The sequence below is a fragment of the Serinus canaria genome, chromosome 24, assembly GCF_022539315.1.
Source record: "Serinus canaria isolate serCan28SL12 chromosome 24, serCan2020, whole genome shotgun sequence".
Classification (NCBI taxonomy): Eukaryota; Metazoa; Chordata; class Aves; order Passeriformes; family Fringillidae; genus Serinus; species Serinus canaria.
In genome coordinates, this window is record NC_066337.1 from 3,201,047 (window position 1) to 3,211,507 (window position 10,461).

A 10,461-nucleotide genomic window follows, 5' to 3' on the forward strand; every position below is an offset into this window, starting at 1 on the left:
CTCTTTATTCCTTGGCTCCCCTGTCTACAAAAAAAGGTACAATGAAATTTCTCTTCTCTGTGAATTATTTTAAGATCTGCTGGAAACAAACACTGTGTAAGAGTGAGACCTGATATCACTGAGTTTCAGTAATAAAGGTTTTGATCCAGGCCCCCCGGCCTCGTCTCACCAGGTAATTTTGGAAGAATTTTCGTGATTCTTTTGAATTTATGGGCTATTTCTGGTTGGGAACACAACAACAGGAGGAAGGCAGACACAGGGGATGCCATCAAAGGCACTTCTGCAGCCTGCAGTGTTCACAAAAAAATGGTGAGCAGAGAGGGCACAGAAAACCCACCCGTGTGAGGTAAAAATCAGCTTCTGAGGACTTCTTCCCAGCAAAATTAAGATATTCCCAGGCACATCACAAAAGCCATTACGTCTACATCCCTCCTGTGCTGTGGAGAGTTCAGACAATATTATTTATCACTTACTGGTCATCTCCCTTGTGGCAGAGAGGAGACACCCACCTCCCACAGTCCATGTGGTGCAAAAACACAGCCTGCATCCCTCTTTGATTCCTGAAGGAAATGGCACGTCCTCCACAACGGATTTGAAATATCCAGAGTCTTTGGTTCAACAAGTTCAAATCCAAGCAAGATCAATACCTTCTCACTCCTGAGGTATCAGCAGGTAATTGGGTATCGTGCAGTGATGAGTAACCTAGTTTGCTCAGAAACTGCAAACTTTAATCTTCATCCATTCCTGGTACATAGAATAGCGAGGGAGGAACAGATCAAAGGAGAACAGATCAAATTCAGCTGCATTTGGACCCAGATTGCAGAAAAAAGGACTCATTCTTAAGCAAAATGGCTCAGGCTTCTGAGGTTCAGCACCTTGAGAGATTTGGGTACAACACAAGGTAGAGAAATTTCCACTTCTCCAGTGCAGCACTGTGACCCCAGTGCCACCTCCCCCAGGGTTTAGGCTGCTCCTGACCCCCCAGCTTGGATCCAGAGCCCTCTCCAAATTCACACAGAACATCTGAGCACCTCAACCTCTCCAAGTATCTCTGACTCCCACCCCAGCCCTCTCCCTTTACCCATTTCCAGCCCTGAAATGCCCATGGCACCAGCCCTAGTGCAGGCAAGGAGAAGCTGGTCCAGCTTTCCAAGCAGGAATGTCCTTCCTCGCTGTCGGAAGTTCCCATCTCTGCCATGGAAGGGAGAAGTGCCAGGTAGACTTAGGGGCAGAGCGAGACAGAAAAGCACCGGGGGCAGCACAAGGACCTATTTGACAGATTTCCCTGCCGATCAAAGCTAACTTTGCTGAGAGCTTTTGACGTCTGATTAATTACGTGGCGCTGGCTCGCCTGAAAATCCCGAGTTTCCGGCAGCTCTCACTTTCCCTCCTCACAGCCCTCAGCGGCCAAACCCTCTCCCCTGGTGCCAGCAGAGGAGGGGATGGCAGGAGGTGGCTTTGCCAAAAGTCCTGGCCCGTCCCTGGGAGGATGGAGATAAGGAGGGCGAGGGACAGGCAGGGACAGGTCCCCTTTGTCTGAGGTGCCTTTTGTCACGGGGAGATAGGAGGAGGCTGCCGTGCGCTGACATTTCGGTGACCAAATTAAAATGCACCGCCACGGAGACTAAATGTCATTAGCCTCATTAGAAGTGATCGCATTAAAATAAACAACCACAAAAAAAAAAAAAAGAAAAAAAAATTGAAGTGGAAATTAGCCAATGCCATTAAATAAAACAAATAAATGGGGAGATCCTTTGAGGACTGTGCAGCTGATGCCAATGGAGCAGTGAACTGGGGAGGGGAAGGAGCAGACAACATCTCCATGGGCTCTGCTACCAGCCTGGACTGTGGTGAGACAAGTCCCCTGCTGGTGTGGCCCCAAATGGAGCTGCCCCTTTGGGAGAAGTCTTTGGAGCTTCCAGAGATTTCCAGGTTGACTTCCATCTCAATGCCCATGTCCCCCAGGGCTGGCACTCTGGGCACTGCTCTGCCAGCACCTCTGCAATCCAAGGGATGCACCTGTGTGCTGGTCTAACAGGAAGGAGGATTTTTTTAGCAGCATCGAGGTTTCTCTTGGATGCTTCCCAGTCAATTACTGGCCAACACCAACTGCATTTGGCTGATGCTCTGTGACAGGACCGCCACACGAGGTGGAAGGCTTGGTGAAAGAAGTGCCACTTTGTCCTTGCAGACAGAGGAATTTTTCCTCTAACCCCTCTTGCTATGCAAACGCCATTTCCTTTGGGGCGGGAGAAGTCATCAGAAGGCCCTTGTAAGATCCTGCTTATGACAGAGCAGATTTGAAAGCCCAGAGATCTCCTTCCCCCTCCTTCCTTTCTGTCAAAAATTATAATCATCATTTTCCAGCTTGCTGAACAATCAAAGTGTGGCCTATATTCGCTGGAGCTCCTTCCACATGCTGCATGCATAGCAACAAGTCCAGGAAACAAAAGCCAGAAGTAAACAGTTGGGAGAGAGGAGGCAAAGGGCTGGCAGGGGACAGCAGGGGGACACTGCTCAGGAAACATGTGGGGCACAGCCTGGCTCAGCCCAGTGTGACCAGTTTGGAGCTGCTCTGAGGGCTGAAGCCCCATGTGAAAACCTCTTCTTCCATCCTCTGCAAAAAGCTTGGGAATACACATGCCTGGGAAGCTTGGTCAGTGGAAAAGGCAGTACCAGAAGGAAGCCCAAACCTCCTGCTGCAGGGTCAGCTGGTCCTCGTGTGGCTGAGGAGCCAGGAGGAGGAGCCCATGGGGTGAATCACATAGGACAAAGCCATGTGGAGCACGGGTAACCCCAGCTGCCCCTCTGGGAATTCCACATCCCCTGGGAAACCCCACGAGTGCACCAGCTCTGCTCAACACTACAGAATCCCCCACAGCTTTGCTGTCCCGGCAGTCTGAGCTGATGAGGTCCAGTCCCACCATCCCATCCTGAAGTGCAGAGCTCACAGGGAAGCTTTCCTGGGCTACCCTTCCCTGCACTTTGCTTCAGTCTCCAGAGAAGTCAATCCAGCACTTTTCAGGAGCGCTGAATTCACAGAAAAGTAAACCTAAAAATATCTCCTCTTTTTCCCCCTTCCTTGCCTCATCTCACACGTGTCCCTGGCGCACATGACTCTGCCGCACAGGCAAGAGGTTCAACTTCCCAAAAGCAGCTCCTCCCAAGGGGGTGGCTCTCTCACTGGTGGGTCCCTGCAGTACCTGAGCATCCCAAACCACTGCCCTCAGCCATCCCAAGCTGTCTGAACCTAAGCTGGCACTAGAGGGAGAATCCCCCAGCTCCCACTCAGCCCCACAACACCTGGGCTCAGGTGTCCATCCGTTCACAAGGGTGACACATCCCCTGCCACTCCCACCGGACAACTCACCTTGCCTGGGCACCCATAGAGGGTGAAAACCCAATCCCAGAGCTTTGGAGAAGCAGGCAGGAAAGTGTTTCTTCTCTCTAAGCATGAAACGAAGAGGAGCTCCCTGGAAAAACCCACCCACGGAGCAGCAAGTGTCAAAGCCACCTCTGTTATGTGCTGTTGCTGCATTGGTAATTATAAGTACCGTGCCTTCATTAGGGAAAGATGACTGGGAGGCAAGGAGATTTGCAGCAAAGCTGTTATTATTTTTAAGTTTAAACAAAAAGGAGGAGTGTGACAGCTGAAATCACTCCTCATCCTGCACATGCCAGCAGCTGAGAGCATCTCAGGGGATGCTCAGAAGGTGAGAAGGGTTCAGGATCAGTGCCCAGCTTTGCCAGCTGGGGAGGGAAAAGGCAGGGCTGCAAAGCTGAGGGTGACCCCAGGGTCGTGAAGAAGTTTACAGATAAAATCCAACAAATTTTGCTCTATCCCAGCTGACTGCAGCAGAAGGATCCTCCTGGGTACCCTGTTCCCCCCCAAACCTGTCGGGGTTCATCGCTGCACCCCAGCAGCTCCTCTCAGTGACTTTGGTTTCTTACCAAGCAAAGCACAAACTCTGAATTTCACATTCAAGTGTAAAATATGAACACAGCTGTTTATGCAGCTCAAAATTCGCCATAACCAAATATTCAAGCCTTTGGAGAAGATTTTCAAAGGCGCCAGTTAAGGCACAGAGCTCCCATCGGTGCCTTTGAAACATCTCTCCCTTTTCAGTTTTTCACAGGGATTCGCACCAGCAAAAGCTCCTCCACCCGGCCGTCTGCAGCCGCGGAATGCACAAAGGAGAGGCTGTCAAAGAGAAGCTGCTGGAAAACGCAAGGCAAGGTTCAGCACTTTGGGGCACCCTGAAAGGCAGCTGCCAGAGCCACCGGCCACGAAACCCACAGCCCCCAGGGCAAATTCTTCTGGGAACTTGCACCGGGGGGGATTTGCACGGAGCAAGAGCTCTGTGTGCCTCCTCTCCTGTCACGCTCCCTCCCCACATCATTTGGAAATGATAGCGAGTGCTGCTCCTCCCCAGCAGAATTAAAACATCCTTAGAGAGCCAACACCAACCTTCTCCCTGTACTGGGAGCCAGGAGATGGAGAAATCACCCTCTGATAGGCAAACTACAGGCCAAGCCTCAGGGAGAGGCAGAGGAAGAGCAGACAGTGTTTTAGGGCTCACACCCCATCCTGCTGGGACACCTTCCCCAGCTTCCCTGACTGCTGCAAGACTGATGGTGGCAGTGCCTGATCCACACCTATCCCCAGCCTTTGGGAGAGCACAGAAAATCCCTTTAAGCCCCTCTTGCTCATATTGAAATGACACTAAAGCAGAACTAATGTGCTCCAGGTACTTATTCTCAGGCTTAGTCGCAGGGATCAGCAGCCCTCCACCAGCCCGGCATCCCCCACCTGAGAGAGGTGACAGTCATGTCACAGGCAGCAGGAAAAGCAGGCTCCTGCAGCAGGGACCCTTTTAGGAGGGGATGGGAGGGTGTTTTTTAATGCCTGTAATGTCTATTTTGTAAATTTAGATGGGTTTTACAACCAGCACCAAAGCCAGTCTGCCCCAGCAAGGATGACGTCCCACAGAGTCTCTGGGAGGATGCAGAAAGCAGGTCCTGGGTGCAAGGGTGACAGTGGCACAGTGGGGGACATCCCAAGCTCTACAAGCTTCACCTTGATCCCGGTGTCCTGGAGCAGTGAAAAACAAGATTGTCCATCTCCCCCTGCACTGCCAGGTTTTCTGACCACTGCCATGACAAGTAATTTCCCCCAGCCTGCAAAGGCACCGATATAAATGTCTGAAGAGGCTGATGAGCATTGATTTTTGCCACCTGTAGAGCCATGATGTCACCCTGTAACTGCAGCTCAGACAAAGATTCCCCCCTGCCCCAAATTCATTCTCCATCACAGCCCACCCTCATCTCAAAACAGCAGCACCCACAATGCCCAGCAGTTCAAAGCATTTGCCAACAGCTTGGCAATTAAATTACCCACTCACCTCCCTATCCTGCAGTGCTGGACTCATTAAAAACCCTCAGCATCCTTCCCACCTCAGAGAGCAACCCCTGTCCAGGAACCCGCCTCCCCCAAGGCTCCAGATGACAACAGCATTAAGGCTTCGAAATTATTTTAGCTAGAAACTTGTCTCACAAAGAAGTAAAAAGCTGCAGAGTAAGACAGTCTCCATGACCAGAGGGGTCAGGGTTTCATTATTGCATTAACCTTTCGTGTCTTTAGACTCCACGAGAGTAAATTGGTAACGAGATGACACGAGACCCAATGGGAAAAATGCATCTTTCCTAACAAAAATAAGAGAAAGGGGGAAGGACAGAGGTGGGAGCAGGAGAAAGAGGAAAAACTGGCAAATAAGCTATTACAGCTAATAATAACTTTGCGATGCTATTTTCTGCAGGAGCCTTCAAGTTGTGATGTTTCCCTTCACTCTAATTACACCTTCTAAAAGCAGGTTCCCTTCTCACTTTAACCACCCCGTGTGAAACTCCCGCAGGATTCGGATAAAAACGGAAAGGAAAAGAGTTTGCGCTCAGAAACAGCCTCTGCATATCCCAGGGGAGAGTCACCTGCATAAAACCTTTGGGATTACGCCTGTGAATAATAAACAGCCCAAGAAAAACACTTCGGGAAGGTGCAGGCTCCAAAGGACAGCAGGGACCATTCGCCTTCCCTCTGCCATGCGTGACTTTGCCAACACGACTCGTGTTCCAGCCCACAGCAGTGAAACCATGACTGAAATCACTGCTGGGACAGGCTGGGCAGGGAGGGAAAACGTCCAACCTCTGCAAGCCAGGCACAAATAAAAAGGATAGGAGATGTTCAAATCCAGGGCAGGAAGGCAAAGCACCACGCAGCCCAGAGTATTTCCTTTCCTCTAATGCAGGCAGAAGGGTTTGGCTTGATGGATTAAGGGCTGAGCCCAGCCAGGCAAAGTCCTGGGCTGGTTTAGCTCAGGGGACATCCAAAGCCATAGCAGATATTGCTGCTTAATAGAAATAAGAAGGGAAAGCTACAACCGCATAAGTGCGGATCAAGAAGCCTCTCCCAAGTTTCCAGGGGCTTAAATGCAGGGGCCTTTTCCTTCCCTGGCACACACAGAGGCCAGAGCCAGCCCAGGCCTTGGCCCAAACAGCCACATCCTGAGGAAAGTGCAGCCGGGCACTGGCAACAGCAAATGCGCCCTGTCAGGTTTCTGCCAGCTCCTGCAGCTTAAGGACATCTCGATGACAGCCCATCAAGTGTCACACGTCCGCCCATTTGGCCCACACAGCTGCTTCCATCCATTTCTCTGCAATTCCAACCCACAGAGCCCCATCCAGCAGGAGGGTGAAAGAGCCAATGCTCTACTCAGCGCAGCCTTGCTGAGGCACACCTGCCCCCACCCCAGGCACACCCACCCTGTCCTGCTGAAGTTCTATTTTCAAAAAAATCCCTTTACATGCACAAAGTCAGGCAGCTCACGCAGCCATGGCTCCCTCGTGCTCACGTGCTAAACTACAGCAGCACCATTTTGGTTTCTGGTGTTGCTGAGGAGCTCGAGGCTCTGCTGCCAAGGGTTCTCCACCACTGCTCCCCAAAAGCCAAAGATTGACCCAGGGGACAGGGCTGACCCCAGTGCTGATGCACATCCCAGCCCCCTGACATCCCACAGAGGGGTACCCAGCCCATTCCAGGGGGTCTTGTACCCACTGATCTGCTCAGTTTGCAGTGTGACAGCTCCACAGGATCCCAGGATGTGGTTGATCCCATGGCACAAGCCTCCGCAAGCAAGTTTTAACCCAAGAACCCTCCTGTTCAGCACTGCTGTGGGCAGAGCTGTTTGCCAGCTGTGACATGAGTAACCTCTCCCTTGCCAGCCTCACCCCCTTGCCACACACACACCAACCCCACACAGCCAGTGGTTCAGCTGCTGAAATCACAGCCTTGCCTCTCTCTGCCCTCCCGGGTCCAACAGAATCCTCCCTTGCAGTCATGAAAAACACAAGGTTGGGTTAGGATCGGATCCCAGCCTCGACACCCAGTCCCCATCTGCTTGCACAGGGATGATAATCTTCCCAGCTGCTAAAAGTGCACATCATCATCAAAAATACGCCGGTGACTTCCTCCCCCCGGCGCTCAGCTCTGCTCTCCACCCCCATCGCCCTCGCTGGATGCAGCGCTCGCTGCCCCGCGAGCATCAGCACGGAGCCAGCGCTGGATGCAAACCCAGCATCGCCCCCTGAGCCGAGGGGACGAGGCCAGCCCACATTTCGAGAGCCACCCGCTCAGTTCACCGAGGTTGCGGCACCGGCACGGCCTCCCCGAGTGCCTGGATTGAGGCGGGGGGTTCATTTTCACTTTGTAGAAGGGAGCGAGGGAAGGCACCGAGTTTGCCCGGCAGGAATCAGGGAAGCACGGATGAGGGGAGCGCAGGGAATAGCATGACAGCTCTCAGAAGAGGGAGGGCACAGCAGGTGCCCAACTCTGAAGGGGGAAAACTGCACAAGCCCATCATTTCGAGGCAGAGGTTGCCCGAGGGGACAGACCCTGCCCAGCTCGGGGGCTCTGCACGATCCCGGCCAGCCCCACTGCAGGTGCCGGCACCGCTCAGGTACCGGCGGCTCGGTGCCCACCTGGGGGTGCAGCACAGCTCCGGAGCCCCTCACTGGGAGCGCTGGGCAATCCCCCGCTGCAGAGCAACTCGCTGCCTGCCTGCATGCGCGCCTTCGTGCGCAATGTGCGCGGAGCCGGGCTCCCTGCGCGCAGAGCCCGCTCGGCTCTCCCACCCTGCGAGCCCCTGCCCTCCCATCCGCCCGAGAAAAAGCTTCCTGCGCTACCTGGGATGAAGAGCAGGGCAGTGGTGGCCGTGAAGACGATCCAGCAGGCAGGATGGTACATCTTGGAGCTGCGGTAGGCGAGCGGCTGCTTGGCTCGCTGCTTGCTGCTGCCGCCGCTGCTTTCCGTCTGCGCTGAATTCTGAGCAGGTTTAAATCCAATGTTTGCAGAGGGAGGGAGACGGAGTTAGCGAGCTGGAGAGAGGGGGAGAGACGGGAGCAGGCAGTCAGTGTGTCTGGTCTCCCCTTGCACACGCACGCACACTCGCGCACAACTGGCAGAAGGAGCACCAGGCTCCGTGCGTGCACCGGGAGCGCAGACCTCCTACCGGGCACCCATTGGTTCAGGATGCTGACTGACACAGGCACTCTCGCTCTCCTGCGGGCTTCACTCCGCAACCAGGGAGTTAAATGCAGGCATCGACCCCCCGAGCATCCCTCCCGGCACCAGCTGGTGCCCGGGATGCAGGAGCAGCTCTGGGATGGAGGGAGCAGCCCCAGGATGCAGGAGCAGCTCTGGGATGGAGGGAGCAGCCCCAGGATGGAAGGAGCAGCTCTCGGGATGGAGGGAGCAGTCCCTGGATGCAGGAGCAGCCCCGGGATGCAGGAGCAGCTCTCGGGATGGAGGGAGCAGCCCCAGGATGGAGGGAGCAGCCCCAGGATGGAGGGAGCAGCCCTGGGATGCAGGGAGCAGCTCTCGGGATGGAGGGAGCAGCCCCAGGATGCAGGAGCAGCTCTCGGGATGGAGGGAGCAGCTCTGGGATGGAGGGAGCAGCTCCGGGATGCAGGAGCAGCTCTCAGGATGGAGGGAGCAGCCTCTGGATGGAGGGAGCAGCCCTAGGATGCAGGGAGCAGCTCTGGGATGCAGGGAGCAGCTCTGGGATGCAGGGAGCAGCTCTGGGATGCAGGGAGCAGCTCTGGGATGCAGGAGCAGCTCTCGGGATGGAGGGAGCAGCTCTGGGATGCAGGGAGCAGCCCTGGGATGCAGGGAGCAGCTCTGGGATGCAGGAGCAGCTCTCGGGATGGAGAGAGCAGCTCTGGGATGCAGGGAGCAGCTCTGGGATGCAGGGAGCAGCTCTGGGATGCAGGGAGCAGCCCTGCACAGACACAGCACGGTCGCTCCAGCTCCTCGTGCACCAGCCACCTGCAAAGAGGAATTTTTTTCTTCCCCAGCCTGGAGCTGGCTGGTGGGGCAGCCCCAGGCTTCAGCCCCTCGGCTCACCCTGTCCTCTGCTCCCCTCACCGGGAAGGCAGCAGCAGCTCTTCCTACTGTTGAGACAAACCAGGGAGCAATCCAAGCTTTTTAGCATGAGTGGGTGTTTTTCACACAAAATCTCTGAAACCAGGCAGCAATCTTCCCTGTGCATCCCAACTGGAAACATGTTTTTTTCCCCTCAGCAGCTCACAGAGCCCCAAAAAGACACTGGGCTCAGGGTACCTGCTCCTGCAGACCCCCTGCTCCTGCAGATACCCTGCCCAACACCATCCCATACCAAGGAGTTTCCCTCAGGCTCTCCTTTCCTTCCAGGATGCCACAATTTTCCTCCTCACCCCTGACCCCCCTCCCTGCATGTTCCCACACCTCTCCTGAGCCCTGAGCATCCCTGGGCTTGGGCAGCTGCCCCTACCATGTCCCCCTCCCACAGCCACCTCCAGACCAAGACATTCATCAGTCAGGGCTTGAGTTTGCTGCATTGCCAAAAAAAAAAAAAAAAAATGAAAAGAAATGTTGCAAAGGTTAGTTTCCAAAACAAATAGTACTTATTTTTGACAATTTTTAAACAAAAAGATGTTTCTTATTTCTCACTAACTGCAGCTTTGTTAAAAACAGACTGTAAGTGGGTTTTTCTAATGCTTCAGGACAAATTTAAACCTTCAGTTTTTCTCAAAACAACCTCTTTTCCCCACTAACTCAGGGGTAAAGGTCTCTTTTTGAGTTCCAGGCCAGCCCAAGAGAATTTCAGCCCAACACTTTGGATTTCCAGCTGACTCACCACAGCTTTCTGGCACTGCTGGCCACACACTCCTCCACATCCCACTCCCCAGGGTTTCACCTGCTCCTTGCCGTAGTCTCTGCTCCCATCTACCTGGGCTTGTTCTCACCATCCCTGGATCCCCATTTTCCTGGATTATTTTCCCTCGAGACTCCTTTTTGCATTAAACCATCATCTCAGGGAGCACCTGGCCAAGAAACCCTCTGCACTGGGGTGCAGGAATCCTGGAAGAACG

General features: G+C 53.9%; 1 protein-coding gene across 2 annotated transcripts in view; it reads right to left on the reverse strand.

Moving 5' to 3' along the window:
• LOC103823631 (opioid-binding protein/cell adhesion molecule homolog) overlaps window positions 1-8,451 on the reverse strand; it is a 297,711-nt gene extending 289,260 nt beyond the window's left edge. The window contains exon 1 of one of the 2 annotated variants that reach the window (XM_050983613.1): window positions 8,236-8,451. In XM_050983613.1, the coding sequence (XP_050839570.1) occupies window positions 8,236-8,296 (61 nt within the window). In that variant the 5' untranslated portion in view covers window positions 8,297-8,451. The remainder of the gene's footprint in view (window positions 1-8,235) is intronic. The other variant, XM_050983612.1, reaches the window with a different exon arrangement.
• Window positions 8,452-10,461: the final 2,010 nt, after the last annotated feature.